This window comes from Epinephelus lanceolatus, chromosome 1 (genome assembly GCF_041903045.1).
Source record: "Epinephelus lanceolatus isolate andai-2023 chromosome 1, ASM4190304v1, whole genome shotgun sequence".
Classification (NCBI taxonomy): domain Eukaryota; kingdom Metazoa; phylum Chordata; class Actinopteri; order Perciformes; family Serranidae; genus Epinephelus; species Epinephelus lanceolatus.
This window is the reverse complement of record NC_135734.1, coordinates 33,736,655-33,763,658: the sequence shown is the minus strand read 5'-3', so window position 1 is coordinate 33,763,658 and position 27,004 is coordinate 33,736,655. Positions and strand designations below refer to the sequence as shown.

The window sequence follows — 27,004 nt, the reverse complement described above, 5'->3', positions numbered from 1 at the left end:
TTTTTTCAGTGGATGTTACACTCGCTCCTCCCATGGTTATATGCTTTTACTCTCACTTTTCAACTTGGTCTTTGTCAAACTATTCTTGTTAAGAGCATCTGCTAATAAGTAAATGTGTGAAATGTGAATGACAACAGTGTCCCTGGCTTGCACTGTCCCTTGGGATAAGCCAGCACAATAGGAGCACAACACTAGAGCCCTTATGCAAACAAACCGTTCTCGAATGAAGGAGGCATTTAAAAATGATCGCTCTTCACAAACAGAATGCGACCCTCCTCTCTCTGTCCTGCTGTCCCCCTCCTCCTCCTCCCCCTCCTCCTCCTCTTCTTCCCTAAACTCCCTCTTTTTGTCATTCTCGCCTACTTTCTCTCCCTCTCTCCCAATTCTGTCCCCCGTGCCTGTTAAACACATTTGGCCTGTGCTAAACCTGGAGTGACAAATACTCCACTCCTCTCGTCATCAAAGGGCTATATCTGCGTCCCTGTTTTCTCAGAGCTTTTGAGGGGCTGATCAGTGCAGGAGTGGTAAGGGGAGAAGGTGCTGCGGTGCTGGATATAAGTTGGGAGCAGGGAACGAGTGGCCAGACTGGGGAATGAGAGGGAAAAAAATGAGGGGGGACTGAGATCGGAGGTGGTGAGTGGACTGATTAAAATTCATCCCACGGTGCAAACAAAAGGAGGAATGAAAAAGCGGGAGAATGCAGCGGAGAGGAGAGAGCGAGTGTTGGGGGGGGGGTAAGAAAGATTTGGGGTGAAAAGAAGATTGTAAGCCTCAGCAGATCCCTGAACAGCCCCCCTCCTCTAAATGACTGCCTTTGACTCACAGCACAATTATCCTCTGAGACAACGGAAAACAAGGGAAGAAGAGAAGGGGTACTGAAGAGGAGTGGGAGATAGATAGATGAAGAGCAAGAGGGAGAGGAGGAAAGAGAACATTAATTATTCGGCAGGCTTTTCCTCCCAAGATTTGCAGAGGCAGGCTGAACAGGGGGTCAACAATTGACTCAATTACAAGACAAACTCTCCAAGGGCCCTACACCGCCACTCACTGCGGACCCTGCGGCTCTCGGGCAGGCTGTTGATTTTTTTTCTCCTCTTCTTTTCTTTGCCGGTAAATGTTTGCCCCTCTTCAGGTGCCCCTGGCAGACGCAGGAACTCCAGCCCTCGGCTAGACTTTAACCTTTTCAGCCGCTGAATGATTCCCCTCTCTGTTCTCCATGAAGAGCCGGAGGGAGAGAGGGAGCGAGGGAGTGAAGAGGCAGAAGAAGGGCTAGAAGCTTTCTCTTTGTCAGGCTTTATAGCTGGTAATGAATAAGAAACGTCTGGTGACCCAAGAGCTTTTTTTTTTTTTGCCATCGCACAGGTGGAATTCTCTCTTTCTTTCTAGTCGGCCTCGAGCGACATGGATAAGATGCTGTAGGAATTAAAACAAATTCAACTTAACCATCCAAAACTCAAAAGGGATTTTACATGTAACCTATTATTACATCAGCCTCGGTCACTGTGTCATGTTGCCCTCTGACTTCTGCAGTAGAAATGATCCACCAGTGCCTATATTGGTATTTTTGCTTATTGTGATGTGATTTCTTAGTATCTTTAAACACCTCATATCCTCAAAATCTGCACAACCTCAGCTAAAAGATTATGTTAATCATTAGCCATAATAACTGATAAAAGTATTGAACTTGTGTCATATTAATATATTTTTTTAAAAAAACCTAAAAGTTGGATGTTTTATAAAAAAACAAAACAAAATATTGGTCTGAAAGATTTCTAAATGTATAAAAATCAACATAACGCTTATTAACACTTTATAAGTTATTGGAACTATGTACATTCTTTTAGTTTTGAGATATGCTAACTTGTCTGAGCAGAGTGCAGAGGTGTTTTGATAGTTTCATTATTAATTCCTCTGGTGCCACTACACGTTTTCGCCTGGTTTTGCACTGCACAAAACATTTTCATGAGCCTTAGCCTTCTGCTGCAAAAAGAATAAATTCTCTAGCTTTTATGGTTTTTATTTTAGATCGATACATACATACATATGTATATATATATATATATATATATATATATATACATATAGGATCATGCAAATAACAATCTCCCACAGCCATACATGCAATACATGTAAGGTAAGAAGAAAGTAGCTTTAGCTTTTAGCTGCAAAAAGATTAAATACTCTAGCTATTATGTTTTGTTTTTCATATCGATATATACAGAACAACGATTTCCCTTGCCCTCCAAGGGACACCCATAGTAAAGAGCTGAGTCTTTTTATGGTATTATCTGTGCAGACAGTGGGTTTGTATTGTTTTTACACTGGCGGTTTATGTTCTTGCTGTTTCAGTCAAACCCTGGTGGTTCGCTAAGAAAAAATGTATTACAATGATGAAGCATAAACAATTCCATTTTATTAATGAGTATAAAAATGCATGGGCCCTGGATGGTATTAATAAGTAATTCACTAAGTAATTAATAATTTTTTTAAATTGTTTAAATATAATCAAATACTTGACACATTCATAAATGATTTGCGCCTAATAAAAATTTCATTTTAGTTATTCTATTTAAATATTTTTCAAGCTGTGATTAAATGTGTACTGATTAGCAGTACTTTTCTAGGAACAATATGCAGATCAGTACACTTGGAATTATTATTGTCATAAATAAAATTATCAGTAAACTGATTTCTTAAAAATCAGGGGACTCACAAGAGACTGACAAAAAAAACAAACAAACAAACACATGGCCAAATTTGAAATAGCAGAAGCCAAGATATCCAGACTTAGTTTTGGGTCAAGCTCTAAAAACACTTGATCCTACATTTCCCATGATGCAACTCAATAGCATCTTATATTAGACCCTCCCAGCCTCCTTAATGTCCACTTCTTTCAAACTCCACACCTCCAGTTTGTAGAGCTCAGAGCTGTTAAAAGTGTCTCAAGCTCCAGCCGAGTTAACCCTGATGACATCATCATCAACATTATAATATTACCATTACTATGTGAGAGCCAAATGACATTATGCACTCTTTCTGGCCTCCTAAAAAATTAACACCTGCGTTCTGTGTTTGCAGTGACACTGTGAACACATGAGAACTTCTGGGAGTGTTCACCATTGTTCCTGGTGACCCTACATTGATAAGGTCGGACAATACAGTGAGGAATGGGATTTCAACAATAGGTCTCCAGTCCCTCTCTCCTCAGTCAAAAGGACTGCTCAAGCATAGTGCCGCTCAACTGCCCGCTCCCTCTCTCCTCCTCTTTTTTCTCCCTGTTTCTCTTCTTCCATCAACTCACTTTTTCTTCACTTGTTTCTCTTTGTCACTCTCATTTTCTCTACCTCTCTACCTCTCTCTGTCTTTCCATCCCTTCCGATTCACCCCATCCCTGCTTTGTAAAAGAGAAAGGCGAGCATGAATACCACACACGCAGACTGTGAGTCGCCCGCTGCACAGCAACATTACTGCCGCCAGATTTTTTCCATCTCAAGTGAATCACTCTGCCTCCTTTTTTTCCCTCTCTACAGGAAACAGTGGTAAAAATGTACTCTCCTTGCCCTCCTTTCATCTTTAATTCCCCCTAGTTCAAGTCTTAAAGCTGAGTTTTTATTCAGTTTATGTAATGTGTTTTTATTTATTGAGAATAGTATCCTGTGATATTATGGATACATGGGTCCTTAGGCAGGGTCCATCTCGATATGAATGTTTCTTAAGATAATTTTAATCTTGTGTGTGTGTGTGTGTGTGTGTGTGTGTCTGAAATCTGACTTTTTCCCTATGGTTTAAAAGTTCCAAGTCCCAAGCAGACATTGATAAGAAGTTATTGTCTCAAATACTATTTACTAAACACTTCAAAGTTTATTATACAGTTTAAAATCCAGAAAGTTTTATTTAGAAAAGTGAGAGCTGGAGTAGATTGACAGTGAATGTGGTCGCCTGTTTGATGGAGATCACACACTCTTGAGAACTGGGACAAAACATTGATTTTTTTTTTAGTTTCCCTTTTCAGTTGGGCTGGGAAAATATTTTTTAAAAGATCAAAATCATGACTATTAAACCTTGTGATGGGCCAACTTCCCAGTGATTACATTTCTCCTTGAATAGCTACATAATGGATGTCAGAGGATGTGACGGAATTGACATTGTACGGGGTTGACAAAAAGTTATATTTAAAAGAAGTCGTAGTGAGTTTTATTTTTCAAAGTTGCAGAATTGACCTGTTAAGGTTGGGACACACTAGTTAGAAATATTATTTCATGACTTTATCAGAAAGTAATAAAAAGTTTACCATTACTTGAGCAGCTTTTCCGCTTTTTTGGAAACTAGGAAGTGAGACAGGAGTCCTTAAACCTTTTTACACAGAGATAGTGCAAAAGAGCCACTTAAAGTCCCTTCTTTATGCCTCCTTTGTATTTTTACACAGACCCAAACGACAGCAAAATCATTCCACTTCAGCGTGTGACCATACACTGCATCACAGCTTTGTGGAATCAAAAGAGACATGACGGGCGTGACAAAAAACATATGCGTCCCCAGCACTTTATAAACCACAACAATGGCATTAACTTGTCAATAACAATCATTTACCGTCACTGTTATATGGCAGTTGATCTTGTCCTCTGCTCAGATGGTAAGGAGCTCCTGGACCTCATTGTTTTCCCAATTTGCGGACATTTATGGCCGCTGTTTTTCTTCGAGTTAGCTGCTAATTGCTAACAGCTACTTTTAAATCTCCCGTTGTGGGACACATGCGTAACATGTTGTCAAATCAGTGCCGCCTATGATCCCGTCCCACAGACTGTCCTGTTTATTCAGCACTATTACTACCTCCCGTGGCAGGTTAAAGGCGAGGCCACTGAAAGCAGATCAAAATATTTTATAAATTGTATTTATTTTATACATATAAATCCTTAAAAAATAACATTTCACCCCAGAAAGGGAATTAGTGTGTTGATAAGATGTAATTTTAAGTTGTTTTTCTTTCTTTTTTTGTGGCAGGACATGACTTATCCCACTTCTCAAGAATAGGTGATTTCTAGGTAGGTGATTTTTGTTCAATGTAGAGAATAACAGAAAACGGGGAAAAGTGTGAGGAGGTGATACGAAATAAAGGTTTGATATAGCTTAAAAATTAGCCAGTTAACTTTAGTATATTTGGTATCAAAGATTATCACTGCATCAGATGATTTATATTTTTATTTTTTAGAAAAAGTATTACTGAGATTTCAAATCTCCTTTACAAGACTGTCCTGGCCAAGACAGGCAGCAGCACATTTAAACAAAGTTACACACATTCAACATGTAACAGTTACAGACAATAAAAAATCTGAATCTGGATCACAAAGAGCACATAGTTACTCATAGTATCCCAAGTCAGTCTGCAGCAGAGTCCGAGCTGCAGGGGCAGTAAATTCACAACGACTGTACGATTGCAGAGTTGGTCATGTGACGGTTAAAAATACCATCACCTCTGCTATTCAGCACCAACTCACATATATCAGAGCTTTCAGAAATAATCTGATGTCCCCATTTGCAACTATGGTTGTTGGGAAAAACTGTGTTTACAAATCAGAAAATGATTTTTACAACAACAGACATTAAACTGCATTATGTAACTAAGAGACTGACTCAAGAGAAAGTTGGCAAATTCAACGACTTGTTGCCACAGAGGCAGCTTCCAGCAAATGTTACGTTGACTCAAATTATAACTTGCATCAGTGGTTTTAGTGTTTATTGCTAAGTTGTCATATTGTAGTAGTCTAGTAGGTTTTTTTGAGAACAGTATCACAGAAGAAGTGATAAAAGCTTCTCCAAAATAAAATCGCCTTGCCCAGAGGGACTGTTTGAAAAGTCCTCCAGTTATAGAGCAGGACAGACACAAGGTATGTGTGTGTGTGTGTGTGTGTGTGTGTGTGTGTGTGTGTGTGTTTGCGTGTCTTCAGTGAGCCTTTCACAAGCTGCTGACGTAAATCGTGCCCTTCTTATTGTGCTTGTCACATCAGGTCCCTGGGTCATCAGGGCCATCAGCCACCCTCTCATTCACCGTATGTGTGTGTGTCTGTTTGTATACGTGTGTGTGTACATTTGTGTGTGCTGGGATACATGTCTTTTCAGTGTATGCAATGCAGTTTATGTTTAATTAAGTGAGCCTCATATACAGTTTGCCTTTAAACGCTTGAGTCTGTGTATTAGAGAGAGTGAATGTTTGTGTGTGTGTCTGGTTTTTATGTGTGTGTGTGTGTGTGTGTGTGTGTACGTACGTGCATGTGCTCCCTGTGCATCACTGAGCACTGCACGGAGATACAGAGTGGAATTTAGGGCTGAGACACAGTGAAAGGGAGCCCCTTCCTCATGCATGAGATAGGATCAGTGTTTACGTGCACAAATAGCAGAAAGCTTCTGTGACTGCAGAAACAACTCCTTCTTTTCTGAAGACATTTAAACGTCTTTAAATGGCCAGTCTTTGACGGAGTGTAACTGAAAACTAGTAACCGTGACTGAGTGTGGACAGTGATGCTTCGAAAACTAGTTACACTTGGTGAACTTTACCAACCATTACCGTTGGTTGTTGCCTGTCATGACCATGTTTGGCAGCGATCTCTGACTTCCAGTAATCTAGCAGAGACTTTACTGCAGTCTGTGTACCACATTGTTTGATGGCAGTCTTTATTAAGCTTTTAAACCAGTCTGCTTTGTGTGGAAAGTGTTTCAGTGCACACCTTTGCTTTGATCTGTCCCTCCCTCTGCATCAGACATCACTGCCTCCATGGCTGAGACATGCAAGTTTACAGCACCCTGCAAAAAAGAGAAATACTATGACCCATTTGAGATTTGTTGTGGGAACTGGCACTGGTTCCAGCAGAAAACAAGTCTTAGCCCTTTTCCACCAACATGGAACTGGGTCTGTTCTGGTTCCTGCATCTAATTTTTGAACTTTTTAGAGCATTTCAACCAAAAATAAATTGGTGGTTCTCTCAAAAAAATCTCAAGTTTTTCTTGACCTGAAGTGTGAACTGTGACATCAGTGGGCGTGTCATATGCCACAGGTTGGAAAGAGAGGATGGAGTAGGAAACAATGAAGACGTCAAGTGAGAAATCATCAGAAAAAAGACAGCATGCAGTGGTCATATTAACAGTTGGTCCATGCTGTTTTTTTAAGTAAAGAAAAATGTCTGTAATAACAAGACAGACATATCAAGTCTTATTTGTGTAATGATGCTTACTCTGCATATAAACATACCCCTACAGGTTCATATTCTTATGTACCAGCAAGATTTGGATATGTATAATTTTCTTTAGAGAACTCAATTTAACAATAAGGACATAAGCATTTATTCTTCAGACCGTACTTATGTAATGTAAACTTTTTAAGGTATGTTTATGATTGTCACCAGGCAGTTTTAAATCTTTACTTCTTTAATCCTTTATTTCTGTATAATATTGTTGATTGTGACACAGATTGATGTTTGGTATTTACTCCTTTCCACTACATGTGGGTAATGCGACTAATTGCAAACTCACAGCCACTTAAGATGGCTTCTCTTTGTTACAAAAGTGTTTGCAACTGCTGCAACATTTCAGTGACGAGACCTTCATCAGGCAGATTTTCTACAGGTTGTAGTAACAGAGCAAAGGTTTGCAGGTAAACAATGTAATCTGCTATTTTGCTACGACCATTTACTTCGATTGTGCAACATCTTCCGTTGATGACATATCCTTGATTACAATGGTTCCACTCAAAAAATGGAAATGGAAATGCAGGCTGGTTTACTACATAGCACCAAGGTGCCAAGAGTGTCAAGAACCAGAGCTAATTTGGTGGAAAAGAGGTATATTCGTACTAGTGGATAACTTGAGGGCCTGGCGTTCATTCTTACACTTTGCATACAGTGTGTTAAATGTACCCTGTGGCATTTACATTGTAAACAAACACAGTTTTGTTTGCATTTAACATTTATCACCAGATCACATCAAGTGTGTCCTCAAGCCTCAGAAAACATGCTCCATGTTACTCCTCTTTCATTGTCGCAATGGTGCCTTTTACTGTATTACTAGCCTGTTATGATAATTACCATATCAACTTATCAAAGTAAGCAAAAATGATTGTCATGTCCATATACAGTATGATTTTGCCCGTTGTGTTCACATAAGTATGTCACCAAATTTTAGTCTAAAGACTTTAGTGCAGTGCATCAGCGAGTTGTCACAGCACCTTAGCCATATGAACAGAAAAAAAAAACTATGCTGAGAAATGTTACGCTGTTATTTCTAGTTGCGCTTACTGATCCGACGAACAAGCAAAAGCAGAAGTCCTGCAAAGCTAAACTGTAGTTCACTCATCTAGCCTTTTTTCATGGCCAGATTATGTATGCCACCCTTTTGTTTCTGGTCAATGTCGTAGTGTGCATAAAACAAGTGGTGGAAGACTTCTACAACAAGTGACTGCTCAGAGGAATTGAAAGAAAAAGTCTGATTGACAGTCCTGAGGTTAGTCTGAAATCGTGTAATGTGTGGTGATGGCACTTTAATGAGATACAATAAGTGACAAAACTGGTGCAGGCATTCCTTGTGTGTGGGGTCTCCCACAACACATTAGAAAATCTTGTAAAATGTGTTCCCAACTTAAGCATTGATTTCACAATTTATTTAAATGAGCCACAGATCACGTTGTTGAAATTCTTCATTTGCTTTTCATTTCACAAGTTTGTGCATCTGTTTATTTGAGAGCAAAACCTAAAATGTGGTTATAAGAAGTATTTTTATTTGTCTGTGTGGATGTGTGCAGGCATCAGTGTGTGTGTGTGTGTGTGTGTGTGTTTGTGTGTGTGACAGAGAGAGAGAGAGAGAGAGAGAGAGAGAGAGAAAGAGAGAGAGAGAAAGAGAGTGTGTGTGAGTGTCTTGAGTGCCCACCAGGGCTGTAATTAAGTGGCATTAACATAACTAAAAGGCAACAAATCAGCTAATCAGCTGGCTGTGAATTGGAGGGGGATGAGGAGCTTAAAACAGACATACACACACACACACACACACACACACATTTACAGTCAAAATGACAATCACAATTATTTTTATCCATATTTAGATCATGACTATTTTTCACAATTATTCATTATTTGGGGGAAAAATATTTTTTATTCCATTTTTATTAAAACCAACAGAGCACTGTCCATGTTGTGCTTCATTCCTGCTAATGTGCAAATCTTTGCGTCAAAATAAGACTGGTCCATAGTCAGAGTGCTTCTCCCAGAAACAACATATAAATTAAATTGTACCTAACTTATGGGCTAAATAAAAACAAAAGCAAAACTGTGTCAATTGAACACATATTTTTGGCCAAATGAATGTGATTGCATTTATTATTCTAGACAGTCTTTGATGGACTTGGATTTGTATCCAACACAGCTTGGAAATTCAGTAAGGTAATGACAGCCACCTTAATGCATTTATCATACTGCAAATTGTGGTGTTTGTCAGGTGGTTTATCGAGTCAGCTGTGTTGCTTTGCAGTCTTTGCATATGTTTTGTTCTCTATTTAATCCCAAATACTTCCAAACAACGGATAGGCAACATTAAGGAAAATTTTTCACAGACTGCCACTGCAGGGTGTGTGGGTAGCGGCATGACAGCTCTTCTAATTTGCAGGCTGGCTGTTTAGGAAGCGCTTGATATGCCATGCGGTAGAGTTGTCTATGAGCAGAGCACACATTTTTAAAACATCAATATCACAGTCTGTCATGGTCATTTAATTGTTGGAAGCTGAAATCGGTATCGTGATTAATATTTGATACATTGTGCGGCTCTAATGTGGATGTGCAGTTTGTGACCAAAAGACAGACTGATGCAGGATTCTCTCTCTCTCTCCACACTAATACGTTTTTGTTTCAAAATGCACAACTATTGCTACGTCCACACTACTTTGTGTTTTGGAACCCCTACAACGGTGACCTTTGAAAACACTGCGGACCCCTTTTTAGTTTAAACCTCCGTGGTTGCGTTTAAGTCTGGACGGGTGGAAACGGAGACTTATGGAAAATCATTTGGGAGTCAGACTCCCGCATTCACTCCTTGATTGGGTCTTATCAGTCACAGCTTGTCAAGTCAAAACATTATGGCTAGATCTACATAGCTTTTGAGATTTCTTCCTTCTTGTGTGTGACTCCTTTCTCATTGCCATGACTTCCTTCAGTGAATAATAATGCTCCCGGCCTGTACAGCTCCGATATGTCACCCTATTTGCTTTGCAACAACTTGCAATCTGTTTTCTGCCGCCTTGAACACCTTATACTAATGCACTTTCAGTAACAGTTCCACATTGTCGTCGGTTCAAGCAAAGAAATGTCTGGTCTTATTTTCTGGCACCTCTGTAGTATTTTCTGTAACTAAGCAGCCAGCCACAGAGTGGACAATCTGCTTTTTGTTTACACAGATGCCCAGTGTGCTTGAATTGTCCAGAGAGAATATTTCCAAAATGGCGCTAAAGTCTCCTGTGTATGGAGATTGTTTTTTGTTCTAAAATATCAGTGTGGATGCGGACTCTCTCTCTCTCCCTCTGTAGGATGCATCTTTTTATTTCTCACTGTAATAATCAGCTGGGCAGATATCATGGCTGCTGCTTGGCTCAACCGTCAGCAGCCTGGCGTCAGTCAGTCCTGGGATCTTGAAGATGTAACTATGTGTGTGTATGTGCATAAGTGTGTGTTTATGTGTGTGACTGCGTGTGTGCATGTGCGCGTGAGTGTGCTGTCTGCGTTTGTTTAGTTTGTAGACTCTGGACAGCCATGACTCGTCTCTTCATGACAGCATATGATCCTGAACCCAGCCAAGCCTTTCATTCGTTCAGGGAAAGTGTGTGTATGCATTTGTGTGTGTGTGTGGGCACTTTTGCGTGTGTGTCTCCCTGAGTCACATGCTAAGCCCCAAACACCAGCTCAGGGATCCCAGCCAATTAAAAGCTAACGCAGGCCCGGATGCCTTGCCCCTACCAACATCTGGGTATTAAACTAAACGGCTGCGATATATTAGTAATGAAGTCAGCAGCTCTGAGAAGGACCACACAGGAGAAGTGCACATTTTACTGTATGTTTCTGTGTGTATATGATCCAAACAGCTGCTCTGTAATTTGTTCGCTGGCTAAATTGATGAGGTTTGTTTAAGTAAATGGCAAGCCGAATGAAAAAGAAGAACATCACTTTCGTCCCGAACAGATCGCAGCAGTCATCACTTCTCGTATGATTTATAGTTTACTGCAGATTCCCAGCGGGCACACGAGGGAGATGAGTTGTGGACTGAGACAAATTTGAGCACGGGAGGAAAGAATGTGTTGTTTCACATGTTTTTCTTTCACACTTTGGGAAAGTGCAGAGAGTAAGAGGAGGAGGAGCAAATACGTGGAAAAAGAAGGAGGTAAGAGGGAAAAGAGGCGAGTCGAGTGAAAGTACTAGCGTGAAAGTGATGATATAATACTGTATGATACAATGACCCTTATCAAGGGTGCACACACAAACACACACAGACGTGCACAACTGTGAACTGATGAAGACAAGTCTCCACATGTGTGTTCAGCTGCTGGGACAAATTTAAGTACAGTTTACGCGCTGAGGAGGGAAAGAGAAAGACTGGTTTGTTATGTAGAATAACACTGCCTGTTTATGATGTTTATGATGTGGAGCTAAAATATATGTATCACTGTTTCTGATGAAAAACCCAGAAAGAGGGCTCTGCCTATTCCTAAACTTTAAGCTCGACTGTCTGTACACACACACACACACACACACACACACACACAGACACACTTTCTAGCTAACATCTGCTCCTCCTGTACAGTGACAGACTTTTGTTACAGCTCAACTTTTGCACATATTCAGCTCCAAATGGCTGTGAGAGGTGATGTCTGTTAAACATGATGTCTGCAGACTGGAATTGAATGTTTGATCAGATTTTAAGTCCTGTTTATTAATGCTTAATCAGATTTATCCTGTTTAAACGATGTGACAGTTCCCCAAAAGTGAAGCCAAAATATCTTGATCGCCACCTGGTGGATGGCTGCAGTATAGGTCAACAACCCTGCCTCCTCTATGTTAGCGGATTGGACATGGGCCAAACTAAATAATCAAAGTACACATCAAATAAAAGTTTCCCAAAGATGGTTTCAATCATTTTAGGTAGTTCTTTTATAAGAAAGGATAATTAAGTAAAACTATGCTGCAACCTATGCTGTTTTTTGTTGTTGTTTTTTTTTGTCAGTTTTAACATGATGAGCTGCTCCTGATATGGACCACCTCAACTTTTATTGTGAAGAACCTATACAAAACATCATGTCTTTATCATGAATTAGCTGACCTTATTAGTGGCTTTTCTTTTAAAAAAACAAAAAACAAACTACTAGAAAGAATAAGAGCAGTAACAGCCACAGTGATATGTTAGATGTGAAGAGGAGTTACAATGGGAGGAGCAGGTCTGTCTGTTTAAGTGCTGTTCATCTGTCTTCTCCATCAGGCAATTTGTCTGAACCTCTACCTTTTTATTAGTCTGTCTGCTTAACTACAACCTGCCAGTCATTGCATTTACAGTATCTGTCTGTCTGAGGTTGACCCTGCCTTTAAAGAGTTAGTTGGGTCTTTTTCAATTTTGACTCCATTTTTCCCCATGTTGTTGTGTCTAAGTGACTAATGGGAAAAACATTTTTGAGATCAGTCCAGTATTGAGCGGGAGGGCTTTAGCCGGCAGCGCAAAACAGGCTGCAATGTAATGATTTGGGGCATGTTTGCACCATCAATGTACGTCCACCTCAAGTGCTTATTTTTGCTACTGACGGGTTCAGATTGTTAATCTAAGTGCCTGACAACGTTATGAAATGATTCCTGTAGAGATAGATCATCAAAACCTACCAGACTACATTTAAATTAAAAGCAATTTTAGCATGTATAGCGTGTATAGAGCCAGCATATTTTCATATTTCCAACTGGGTGAATTCAGGGTTTATTTCAACCAAACCAGAGTTGGTGATTGTTGGAACATGGAAAGATGAAAAAAGACAGTTACTGGCGTTTTATTTTGTTTCTTTTAACTTTGAATAAAGTGTGTGCTACCATGATAAAATTACTGTTTATTTAAATGGAGTCTGGTGGGTTTGGCGGTCGCAATTTCTGGGTTGTTTCCGATTAAACAAAAATCATATTACTCTTAAAGAAAAAGGTTTGTCTATGAAGGGATCCTTCTATAATGTCAGACTCTAATAATAATAGTCTGAGCCTGTCTGTGGCAAAAACAAGAACTTTCAGTGGATGTCAAGTGACGGTGCGCACATGCCCCGAGTGGTTACATTGCAGCCTGTTTCCCGGCTGCAGCTTTCTCACTCAATACTGGACCGATTTCAAATACTGTTGTTTCCATTAGTCACTTACACACGAATACATGGGAAAATAAGATCCAGGTTGAAAAATACCAAAGTCACCCTTTAAATCCATACAGCCTAGTTATGCAAAGTTAGCGGTCAACAAATTCCACGTGGCTTCTCTTGATTAATCCTGCCCAGTCGATCTGTGTCTCGTTTCCCTTCTGTGAGAGGCTCTTCAGAGCTGTGGTCACTGTGTCTGTCTGGTGGCCTGCAGGCCTCGTCTGCCGCTGTCGTTGTTTGAAGGGACTGCGCAGCGGTTTCTCCCACACACCGAATACAAACACACACATACACACACATAAACACATAGCCTCATGTAGTGCACTCGCTGTCTATGTCTCTCTCTTTCTGTCTTTCTTTGCTCTGAGCCACACACATGCGTTGGGTATCCGCCCCCACACACTCTCCCCCCTCCGTCCCCCGGAGCCCCTCTGTCTCCCTTTTCTCTGTCTCTTTTTCCTCACGAGTGTTCCACCTCCTCTCTCTCCTCCCTCACTTCCAGCTGTGTTATACAGCTAAGGAATATAAGTAGCAGCAGGCCGGCTATAAATATCGCCTGCCCACCCAAGACTGTTAGGATTATTATTTTTCTTATAATCACTGCGGTCTTTCTATAAACCGAACAGATTATTATCTGGTTTTTGTCCCTGCTTCAATGTGTAACAGCCAGCTCCAGCGAATTTCTGCAGAGGACATTTTCCTCTCGCTGGTGTCAGGGAGATGATTGACAGGAGGTTTATAAGGCCTTGATTTGTACTTTAACTACCACAGCGACTGTAAAGACTCGGCAGCGATGAGTAGAGTGGACAAAAACCAGTTGGAAAATGACGTAGAGCTGCAAGAAGGGTGGGAGGAAAAGAGCAACAAGTCACTGGGTGACGTTCAGGAGTGCTGTTGAAGGTGAAGAGGAGTGCTTAGCTGGATTTACAATGACAAAGCTCTGCTTTTTTTTTCTTGAAAGTGGGGGTTGGGCTCTCAGTTGTTTATAGATGGAGCATTTTCTACGTGCTGCCTCAGTCTACAGCTGGAAGCCAGCTGTGTGAATCAACCTTTCCTCATCTGCTTTATCCATCCATCCTTCTCTCCTTTTTTCCTCCCCCTGTTTCCTCCGCTCTTCTCCTTAAAAGGAGTTCAAAGAAATATTTGTGGTTAGGGCATTACCTACCTGATACACAGACATGCAGAAGTTGTAGAAGAAGAGGGGAAGACAAGACAAGATTTGATGTTACTTCAGTAGACAGAGCGGGGGGAAAGGTGTGTAGGGGGAGGAAAAGAGGCTGGAGGTAAGGAGAGAGGAGGGAGGAGAGGAGGGGAGCAGGGTACAGGAAACCACAGGTATGTGCAGGATGGCGGGTGGGTGGCCTGAAGAGAGGACAGAAAAAGTGGGATTGTGGAGGAGTGAAGGAACAGCGAGTTATGGGGGGGACCAAAGAGGAAGGAAACACTCCCATGTTGGTAGTCTGTCCTTTTGATAGAGTCATCGGTTAGAATCCCTGAACAGACAAATGTTAAACATCTAACTGCCTTTGAGAAAGCAAAGCTGCTCAGCAGCCAGCAGCACAAAACTCTGCTTGTGCAGGCAAATGAAAACATGGAGAGGTGAACTGCTCCTAATCTTAAAATAAACACTATCAAGTCACCGACTGATCAGGCCAACAGTTACAAAGGTGGTAAAACAGTAATCATGAGTGTGCAGCAAAGGCAGTGTGTTGCTCTACAAGGCAGCTTGAGTAAATTATGGTACTTTTAGCACCAAAAGTGGGTCTTTGTCATTATATTTAGCTCGCATTTTACCTTCTTTGCTCTTCTCCACACCCTTAACGATTGTACAGGACCCCGTTTTCCTCTGGCACAGCGTAACTTTTATCATGTTGAATAAGAATATGGCTTTCATCTTGCCTAAACTAAAAAAAAGTTAACCAAAGGCTTATCAAGTGCTGTTTTCTGCTGTTTGCTTTACTGTTCTTGGTTTAGCTCTGCTCCTGCCTCTGCTGTTTGTAGTCATGTAAAGCTGCTGCTCTCCAGCCCTCTAGTGCCCTGATGTCTGTCATCAGTCACTCCGGCAGTGTAGCAACAAGGGATCAACGTTTCATTCTGCCATTTCGACAAGGTGAGAACCCCAGCAGGGAGACATCAGCACCGCAGCTTTCTCAGCCCACAGTTTACAGTACAGGGATACGTGAGGTGTGAATCAGTGGGGTTGAAGCCTGGGTTATGGTGTTGACTGTATTAAACCACAGTGCTAGTCTAGTAAACATTAGTTTAGGGCTTCGGGGATTCTTCTTTCTCAACGTAGCTGCCAAACAACAAGTTTCATTCGTAGTATTTTTGTCATGTGAGGACAGTCACTCATTTCATGTCCCTAACTGAGGCGTTAACATTGTTGGGGGTGTCCCTAACATTACCATTTATTTAATTTATTCTATTTTAATCTAGTGATTTAATTTCTCCCTGTTTTTTGTTGTTGTTGTTTTTTTCAAATTGCCTTAAAGCTACAGTTGGTAACTTTTATAAAAATAAGTTTTAATCACATCTGATGAAACCGTCCCTTCATCCACACATCAGTAGAGGACACAGATAGTCTGTGGGAAAAAAAAAAAAAAAATCAAGGTCCTCCGCTTCCTCGTAGAGCTCCTAATGGCGTTTGCAAGGATCCAGCGTGCCTGAAGGGTTCATGCACATTTTTACATAAATTTTCATGACTTTTCTATGACTTTGAGGCAAATTTTCCCAACCATTATTCTCTGAAACATCTGTGTGGTACGTCACATGAAAAATAAGAACAAAAACCTAGTCAAAATTACCTGTCAGTTTTTTTTTTTAAATGAGGAGCCAGTCCAAACAAACATATACTGTGTATGAGTACTTGCATTCACCGAATGCAAATCTGCAACCATTAGCACCCACAGTACCTCTGCTGCAGGTAGGACTTTGTTTCTGGACACAGCAACTTAAATGGGTACTTGTTTGATGGTGGATGAGAGGGAAGCTCTGCAACTGCCAGTGGGCATCACATTGGTCACTGGGGTAAAAACGTTGGTAATGGGGGTTGATTCACGTAGCAGCAGCAGCAGCAGCAGCTGGTGTTTAGCGTTAGTTCCTTTAGCATGGCTAACTAGTGCTGCCTCTCCTATGTTCAAAATGTTTAAAGTTAAACTACACAGTCCACATTTTGCGTGTCCGGGGTCCCGGTCGTTCTCATACCTTATACTTGTCCAAGTGAAGCCAGGCGTTAATATATCGGCATTAGCCTTGCATTGCGTGAGTTTACATCTAGACTAAGTAGCAGCTTAGAGTCTGGTGTAACCCACGCTCACAACATAACATCCACTGACTTGACTAAACTGCTTGAACATAAACACCGTACAGTATACACTATTGTATAGGTATTTGTAAAGTAAATTTCCATGACTTTTCAAAACTTTCTGGGATTAATTAATTATTCCAAAACTTTTCCCTGCCTGGAAATTGCTTTTTTCGAATTCAATGACTTTCCCAGGTTATTCATGACCGTACAAACTCTGTATTACTGTAAAATATTTGCATGGCCAATTTGGGAAGCACTAGTTGGTGTAATGCTAACATGACATGAAAGATAATCACGACAGCACTGAAATCAATAATTAGTAAGACTGAATTAAATGCTTGCTTTTCGACAAGTTGTTTGTCCGTGCAGAGTCATGCCATTTTTGTACAGTATCTTTGTTAAATGTCAGTCTTGGCTTAAGACTAATTAAAGCTGTTTAAATAAGACTCAAAGTAGTTGTTTAAGTAGATATGACATTAATCTTCCCTGCAGCAGGTCAGTGAATAGGGCTTATTGTACATTACAGTGATGTCTCCAGCCCTGTGGCCTTTCGGTGGTCACACCATTAGCCCCCATCACATTACAGCAGCTGTGAGGAATTCACCGAGTCTGGGTAAAAGGGGTGAAAAACACAGGGGAGGGTGGGTGGGGGAGAAAAGCAGGGGAAGGAGGAGAGTCTGAGTTGGGTGGGGTGGGGGGGTTACAAAAACAAAGCCAGAATTTAAAAACAAAGTTTACCACTGAAGGAAAACAACAGGGCTCGAAAAAGTTGGTGGGTGAAGAGCGAGAGAAAGAAAAGAGGAAAAAAAAAATGAAAACGAAAATGAGGCAGAATCTGGACTGTGGTTGGCTGAGGGCCCGAGCCCCGCCTTCGACCCCCCTCTCCCTCCCCTCCGCTCAGTCTCCAGCCCTAACACAACAGAATCCCCCACAAGCCCAGCCACATCAGGAACGGCTGGCTACATTATAGCTGCCATTATCGTCTCTCAAGTCATAACAGCCAGAGAACACCCACCTCGACTGCAGCTCCGCCAGGAGGGGGAGGGGCGAGGGAGAGGTCGCAAGAGCAGGAATGAGCCGGGAGAGAGGGAATGAGGGAGAGGGTGGAGGCAGCGGGGGACAAGAGCGAGAGAGAGAGAGAGCAGCAGATAGCCAGAGATAGAGATACAGAGAAATGGAAAAGGCAGAATGAGAGGAGGGAAGTTGGGAATGAGGGAGAGGGTGGGGGACAAAATAGTTTCAGATGGGTGTTTACACTGCAGGACATGCTCCAAAGATGTGTGCTGAGTTTGAGTTAGGCTGTTTTGTGTTGTCTAAAGTAAGAGATTATCCTGCAAACACACACACACTGTATACTCACATTCCCATCTGAGAGCAGAGAAGAAATGAGGTTAAGAGGAGAGGGGCTGTCATTAAATGCCTCTTTTTACATTGGCTGGGATAAAGCAGGAAGGGGGAGGCATGTGTGAGTCCCAGTTTAGTGTTACACCCAAGAGTAAAGAGTGTAGGAGCAGAGTGGAGCGGGGTGAGATCAGGCCCTTTGTCTGACACGACCAGTGACCTGTGGAAATGTCTGTCCTCTCTGGAGACTTCCTCAGAGGGAGGAGGACTGGCGCTTTATGGGAATGTCACAAATGCCAAACCGTGCACGACTTAACAATGTTTCTCTTTGTATACCACAAACACAAACTATCACCTGAGAACTTATGTTTGTGGGACTAATGCGTAACCAAAGGCCATTAGAGAAAAGTCACCTAATGCAGTCGAAGCCCTGCAACAAGTGGGCTACTACCTTGTGGATCTTATGGTGTTGATTCAGAAATCGAAAATACATATTGTTCCTCTTACCTGCTGTGCTAGTTATCAGTCTGGATTGCTTTGGTGGGCAGTGGTTAGCACTGCTGCCTCACAGCAAGAGTGTTGTGGGTTCAAATCTGCCGGCCCTTCGGTGTGGAGTTCACGTGTTCTCCCTGTCAGTGTGGGTTTTCTCCAGGTTTCCAGCTTCCTCCCACAGTCCAGAGACATGCAACTTAGGTTAAGTGATGACACTTTAAAGGCACAGACACACCAATCCGACATTAAAGAACAAGCGGCAAAAAAAAGCCGACTATTGCCTTGCTGCACGTCACCATTGTCTTGCCCAAAAAGTTGCACCTGAACACACAGTAAATACTGCAGCCGATGGCCAACCAGCACCTGCGTGACAGAAAATAACTCTCCATAGCAGCAGGTGGCGGTAGTCTGTATTTGTCATTCAGAAAGGGAAACCGGACAGATTCAAGTTGCTAGTTAGCCGGTTAGCACATTAACAACACAATGAAATGTTAAAACATTTACTGTGCACCAGTGAAACATTTCCGCTAAAGAGCTTATTGAAAAAAGAAAATAATATGACCCAGTGTAATAACTTGATCTCACTCCCCCTTGAGTTAAGCTGTTTGTTTACTTTCCTCACTTCCACTTCTCTTCTCGTACGCTGAGCTGAACTGCCAATCAGCATTATTTCATTCACTGACAGGCTCCGCCCTGTAACGCAAATTCAACATGCTAAATCGGCTGAAAAAGGTCAACAAGGGCCGTCAAGGGCCAACAGTGTGGGACACACAGCAAAGACTGGGGCAACAGATGCTCACTGATGGCCCAATGTTGACCGATGGCTAACCGTCTCCTTGGTGTGTCAGGGTCTTTAACTGCCCATAGGTATGAATGTGTGCAGGAAAGGTTGTCTGTCCGCCCAGTGATACTGCTAGTGGGTCTAGTTCGGTAGAAAGAAAATAGTTCCTACATTAAACTGCTCACAACAAGGTCTGTGGATTATCTTGAGTAAGTAGGTCATGATTTCTGGAAAGAGACATTGCTGTTGAGTTTTTCAAGTATATTTTTTGGCGCTTTGAGCACCACAAGCTGAGTGCCATCTAGTTCCATTATATTGGAGATATGGCAGACATCTCTACAGCTGATACCTCAAACACGCGGCAGCTCACACCAAAACAATCTAGATTGAGAAATAGCACTATAGGTAAGACGAAAAATATGTTCTTTTGATTTAGGGGTGAACTGTCCCTTTAAGGTAATATCATAATATGCACTAGCTTATGGCTGCTAATATCAGCTAATTTTAGTTAGATTTGCTAAAATAAGTCTTTTCCACTTGCTAGTATTACTTACACTTTTTATTTTCCTGTTATTGTCACTTTAAGTAAGGTAAAGTAACAGACCTGTCAAAGATTATTTAAAGCGAGCTGTTGTAAATGCAGCAAGTATGTGTGGCCAAAGCTAACAAATATGGAATAACAGTAATGCCAAAGTTTTCTAACATTGGCTATTGTTCATACTAGACCAAGAAAGGCTGTAGCAAAAAAAGAAAAAACACAAAAAAAAAACAGCTGACTGTGTTCAACTGAGTCACGCTTTATTGCTTGAATCCAACTTTTGATTTATAGGAGGAGGGATACGAGAGATCTGCAGTTGTAGTTAGTATCAGCTTTTGCTGAACGGTGGGTCTTTACAGTGCAGCGGTTGGGTTTCTGACAGTGAATGACTAATGGACCAGTAGGAATACAAAACCATATTTTATTTATTGGTGGTAAGCTGTGTTGCTTTGGTGAGTGAGTAGGTAAGCCGGAATGGAAATTTATTAGGCGAGACCACAGTCAGGACTTCTTGGTCTTGTTTAAAAATATCCAGTAATTGAAGTGAACTCAGCCAATATCATCCATCCAGGATAACATGCAACTTCAAGCAGGGGCTTGGAAAAGACAAGCATGAATCTGTCTGTGTGGAAAAATAATACAGTGTCCCAGAGCCATGCTTTAAAATGTAGGGGTTTTTAAGTGTCTCGATTGGTGATATTTGAGAGGTCAATTTGGGGTCATCACACACTAAAAATATGATCTTCCAATTTGTGTTTTTTTTTGTGTTTGTTTGTTTGCTGTTGCATTTTTTTGTCATATCCAAAACTAAATAGATTGGCCAAGTATTTCAATTAGCTGATTAGACATCACGGGGGTCTATGATCTTGATTCCTTTTGACAGATTTTTTCTTCTAGAATAAATGATGAATCAATTCATTTGTAACATATATGAAAAGACCTTTAAAATACCTATGCCTGACACCCTCTCACATCTAAAGACAATGTGAGTTTTTAGTCACACAATATAAGATTCTGCAAAAACTGGGGATCCTGCAGGGTCACTATTTGCGGGACTACAACTAGATTCTTTTTTAGATTTTTTCCCATCCTGACCTGGTGGACAATATTTTACAAAACTCCCTCCAAGAAATATGACATTTAACAATTCCTTACAAGTCCACAAAATAACATAACTCTAGAAACACAAGATAAAAGGTGTCATATGTCAACAGTGTTCTTGTACATTCAGCATCAGTATAATCCATAAGAATAAATTGTATTTGTGAGCAAACATTTCAGATTTTGATTTCTCGCTACCAGCATCTATTAGTTAGCTGTGCTATTTTAGTGAGAGGAGACCATGGGAATGAGACACAAACCATTTCGAAATTTAAGATTTCTCACTAAAATAAGTGCCGATTGGTGGATTAGATACAGCAATTAAACACAGACTCTTGTTCACTCCACAACTTGACTGAGACTCTTTCACATTGTTGCGCATCCTCAGAGTCACCTTCATGTTTACTGTCTACTTGGTTTGCTGCTTCCTGTTTGTTCCTGTTTGAGTGCAGGTACTGGTTGTTGACAATGTTCACATAAGTATTTGCATGAGCAATGACTAAACACTTTTGATGATATTAAAGAAGCGTGCATCATCTAGGTGTTACTCTTATGATTTAATTGCAACATTGAAAATTTGTCTACGACAGTGTTATAGCGTGAAAAGTCATTTGGTGTCAGGCTGACAGTAGTTGCATTTCTAGCTACGCTTGAGCTCTTCTGCCATACACTGATGCTATGGCCTGTTTGTTTGCACTGGGTTCATCATATTCCCATGTAAAGTTGATGATGTTAAGGACAAGTGATTGTGTGAGGTTAGGGATGTCTGACTTTTAGGTGTGGCTTACGGGGTGGCAATGTTGTAGGCCTGTGAAGCTGGAGTGTTTGAATGGGGAGGTTTGGGGTTTAGAAAGTGGCTGGACATCCTGTCCTCATCCTCAGCTCCTTGGTTCCTGCCCAGCTTGCTGTGCCGCAGTGGAGCAGACTTGTTTAGTTAGCCGTTTGATTTATGGCCTTGGGGTTTTTAATATGCTCCTGCCCCATCCCTCTAAAACCCAGCACCACAAAATTACACCGGAGAGCAAACTCCCTGAGAGTTTCTCACAAGATATTGACCTAAAATAGCACAATGCCACGACACCTGTGTCAGGAGCACCATGCATTTAAGAAATCATCCATCTTTGTGTGCTTACATGCTGCACAGAAGTACATACAAGTGCACGTACAGTAGGTGTAAGCATACGTTTTACACATTTATACATGGGATTTGTTGTTTGACATTTTGCAAATGTTCAGTATCAGCAATTTAGCAACTTGGCAGATGTGTCAATCAAAAAGGTTTCCTCATTATATTGATAAATTATATAAACTTGACATTTTTAATGTGCAAATTTAGTGTATAAAATGTCATTTCCAGAAGACAGGGATCCCCAGACTTGGTCCACATTAATTCTGTTGACTTACTCTATGTTTGCGCTTAGTTCACAGTAATTTGCTGGATAAGAGCATACTCTATGTACCATGCAAATTAATTACACGACACACAGTTTATAGTGTGTGTACACGGAGCTACAACAGTAACACTCACTCGCTGCTCTGCTCCCTGGAGAAACGCTCGCAAACATATTTTTAAAAAAGATTCCAGCTTGTTTTTGCGCAGGTGGTCTCATACATTATTCACTCTTACTCTGAGATCCACCACCATTTATCATGTCAAACGCACTCTCTCTAACACACACGCACACACACATACACACTGCACTGCAAATACACTTGTCTCCAGAACTCCCTTCTCATACACACCTGCCACTGTGCTTACACAGTACAAACTGCTTCGCTATATTCACAGTGACACTCACTCTTTCTCACACACACATTCTCTGCAGACTTGGTGGCCACTGGATTATTATGCTACCCCCTGGCGAGACTGACAGGTGTGTGTGTGTGTGTGTGTGTGTGTGTGTGTGTGTGTGTGTGTGTGTGTGTGTGTGACAGGCTGTCTGGCGACCCCCTTCTCGGTATTTATGAGTTCTGGACAGCTGAGGTGCTCGGCGAGATCTCTATTTAGCGCTTCCGGCTAATTATCATACACACATCCGAAGCAGGCGCTGAATATATGCAATTAGGCCCGGACCGCCCACATCATTTAGCCGCTTGCTAACTTTGCGTATCAAATCCCCCTGGTGGCTTGTGGGCTTAAATAGGTCCCTACTGCCCTTTTAACACTTGTGCTACTACATAACAGGCCTGGCAACCTGTTAGGCTCAGACCACAGAGCTTTCATCTGCAGCGGACAGCAGCTTTCCCAGTTTGGGTTTGAACACTTGTCACATGAGCAGCAGCAATGTGACATTTTGATTTCACATGCACAGACAAAGATTGAAATGCAGAGTTAAAGAATGTGGTGGATAAAATCTAAGTATATATTTAATGTTGCATTTTTAAATAGAATAGAATAAAAAGCCTTTATTGTTATTGTACAAAGAATATACAACAAAATTAGGAGTGCTACATCTGATCAGGCTCCAACCAGTCAGTAAAAAAAGCGAATTAAAAAAAAACAGACGACATAATTATTCATGAAAGTGGACATAAATAGTGTAATAAAACCTGGCTGTATGAAGCTGTTGTTAATGTAAAATAAATGGTGGATTGCACTTAATAAAGGGAGTATTGCACTAAGACGTAGTGGATTGCACTTGATAAGCAGTGGATTGCACTATTTACTATTTAAAATATTACTACACAAGAGACAAGTGTGTCTAGGATTTAAAGGGTTTAAAAATACTGCCAAAAGGATTCTGTCAGGTTTTGATGTATTCTTATGGGATGTGTTAAAAATAAATATGCAATACATATATACTCTGCTGTTAAAAAGTCTGGAATTACCTTTTATATTAATGCTTTTCTTCTTTCCTTCAATAACTGGTATTTTAACAGAGATAAAAACGGTATAATTCCAGGCACCAAATGTGTTGTATAAACTTTAAATATAGATTTGGCCTCAAAAGAGGAATAATTACATGATTAAAACCTTTATTTAGTTGATGTTACCATGAGGAGAATTCATTTATTCAACCTTTATTTATACTGAAAAGATCGTTGAGGGACAACTGTGTTTACAACGCCATTTAGTTAATTATAGAAACAAAGGAAAAGAAAAAATAGAGAACAGAGAATAGGCAATACCAATTTTAAAACAATAAAAAGCCATTACAGCATTACCATTAGGAAAAATAATTTGATAGATAAATTAAAATAATTACAATGTAAAATAAAAGTTTTGTAAAACAATTACAAAATAACATCTTTTTGTAAAGAGGACTTTCTATGACATGAAAGCATTTAAGTACATTTAAAAATATAGAGTAGTCCTCTCAGCCATCTGACTGTAGCGAATTAAGTTTGTGGTCGTATATTTAATGTAGCTCATTCTGAACGATCAGAATGATCATACAATTTTTGGCTTATCTCCATTTGCGGTAGCTGTGACATCAGTGTGTACAGTAATTTTTTGATCCTAATTACCTGTGTAACCATGTAAGAGCCCACAGTCCCGACTATTAGTACCTGCACTGATGTGGTTGGATGTAATGAGCAGGTGCTTGTTCCCCAAATCTCTCAGCTAGAATTATCTCACCTTACTCCTGCTGAAAGATACCGTCTCAATACGACTTTCACACAAAAGACTGCTTTGTTCCACTTTACTTTTTCTCTGTTTGTGTTGCTAGCATCCCGTCACTATTTGTCTTTTAGGCTATGAGGCATAACCCCATTTTTTTTCTTCTTCTCTATGCCTTTTCCACGGTGATCGCTACTTTCCAGGATGAGAAGGTGCGGCAGGATTTTAGTGTCTGTCAGTGGTGTTTGAGGTGCCGACACTGTTTAGAGAAGAGAGATTAGAGCCAAGCCCACTGTTTGTGTCACAGGGGTTTTGTCTAATCTGTAGGAGTGTGTCAGGGCACATTCAGTACCATCACATGACTGACTTTAAAGTCTCTTAACGTATACATGTCTTATTTCCATAGCTGAGAGGTGTCTATTCCTTACACCAATTCAAGCTGTTATTTAAGGGACACTGTTAATTTTATGTAATCATGAATGGATGTCAGGTTTCATTTGTCTAAACTGAGCTTTGGATGATAATATTTCTATAAATGTGTGACTGTAGAAGGGAAACTCAAGAGTCAGGCCCTGATCAGACTGAACGGGATTTGCAGCTTGCTGTATTTTTTTTAAATTTTTTTTTATTGTTGCTAGGCAACCACCTGTCCTTAGCTCAACTGCTATTTTTCTGTGATGTTAATTCTCAGATCTGTACCTTAAAATCTACATAACATGGACAGGTGGTGGGCGCACGGGGACTGGACACAGGGAAACGGATATGTGTGTGTGTAGACTACATGCAACCCTCAGAAAAAGGAGAAATCACAGGAAGTAGGTCTACCACCAGCTGGTCCAGGAGCTTTGCCTGGATGTTCGTCAGTTCAAGGCTTATTTTAGGATGAATCACGGACAGTCTGACAGTCTGCTGTGCGTCGTGGAGTCTGATTAAAGTTGGTAAAATGTTAGAAAGTAGTTGAGGCAACATTCGTTCAGATATGTCTTGCAGCTTGCCTAAACCTACAATGAAAATGAGCCAACATTAGCTTAACGCTATATGCTACCACTTGTCATCACCACCACAGAAGACACGCTCCTCAATTCATCTGATTGGACAATATTGGACTGTTCCGCTCTGGCATAACTATATTTCAACTTAAGGGCTCGTACACATGCTGTGTCTTTAAGTGCCTGGAAAATGCGAGGTCAGGCGCTGGGCACTACTCTTGTGCCAACTCTGTGCCAACTCTTCAGGGTGCAGAGGCAGGTTGTGTCTGAGGTTGCTAGGCAACCATAACCAGCGCCATATCCTAGCCTACCTACCAGAAATCCTGAGTGCAGAGCTGATCTTCTTCCAGGCGCTGTTTTTAAGTGTGTTGGTATAAAATATTGTCAGTGGGGCAGATGTAAAGCTCTGGCAACTCTGCACTAAAATTATCAACTTCTGCTCCATATTTATCACAAACTGATATTTACAGAAGAAGGGAAAGATATTGGGACAGATGTTGGCTGTGATTGGTTGATCCTCGTCACATGACATGACAAGCGGTGCTCGCTGCTGTGTTTTTAAAAAGTTTAACATAGTTTATCTCAGGGTGCAGCCATCATGCCCTGAAAAATAGGTGTTCGGGAACATGTGCACACTGGAAAAGTGTCCCTCTGGTGTTTGAGTGCACCTGCCACGCGTCTACATTGAAAACAATGAATCTGAGCGTGCAAAAAATGTTGCATGTGTACATTCGGGCACTCCTGCAAAACCCTGAGGTGCTCAGCAATTTAAAAGCACCACGCAAAACTCTTAACTCTAACTTTTATAGTTGTGAAACATTTTGCTATTGAGATTTGATATTCCAAACTCACAAGTAATCCAGTAAAAATGTAAAAGACTGAAGCAGGTACAGCACCATCATTAACATTGTTTACTATGCTTTTACTTTTTATTCTTCACAAAATCTGACTTCTAACCATCTGTATTTAACACACTGTAAGTTAAGACCGCAGGATGTACTTTTCCAGCGTGTTTAACTGCGGTTTTACATTTCTACTTTTACGTAAGTAATGATTTTGTACTTTTCACCAGCTTTGTTTAAAATAAGTATGACTCAAGCTTTTCAGAGGGAGCTTATTTTGCCCTTCAACTGTTTTGCTTGGTTTGGTTTGGTCTGTTATTAACATCCTACATATTCTTTTTTTCCCCCCAACCACAATTGTTTTTGTCTATTTGCCTTTTCATTCTCATGCACTTTAGTTTAGTTTGGTGGGGTTTGTTTGAGTTTCCTCACTTCACCCTAACCGTGTCCTCATCTTTGTGTGTCAGGTCCAGGGTGTACGGGGAGTGCTAGGTCTCGGAGCTCCAATGCCAGTGGACATGCAGCCACACCAGGGGCTGTATCACTACGAGACCTCACCCAGCCAGCCGTCCAGAGGGTAAGACAGTTAGCATGTGCACGTCCTCACTCATATTACTCTGTGGCTGCATTTTAACCTCTAGCCTATTTGTCA

At 41.0% G+C, this 27,004-nt stretch overlaps 1 protein-coding gene across 3 annotated transcripts in view; it reads left to right on the top strand.

Annotated features, from left to right (window-relative positions):
- gli1 (GLI family zinc finger 1) overlaps positions 1-27,004 on the top strand; it is a 75,483-nt gene that overhangs the window by 30,675 nt on the left and 17,804 nt on the right. For 2 of the 3 annotated variants that reach the window (XM_033627397.2, XM_033627394.2), the window contains exon 2: positions 26,820-26,929. In XM_033627397.2, coding sequence (XP_033483288.2) covers positions 26,859-26,929 — 71 coding nt within the window. In that variant the 5' untranslated portion in view covers positions 26,820-26,858. Of the gene's footprint in view, positions 1-5,001; positions 5,043-26,819; positions 26,930-27,004 lie in introns of all 3 variants that reach the window. The other variant, XM_078169679.1, reaches the window with a different exon arrangement.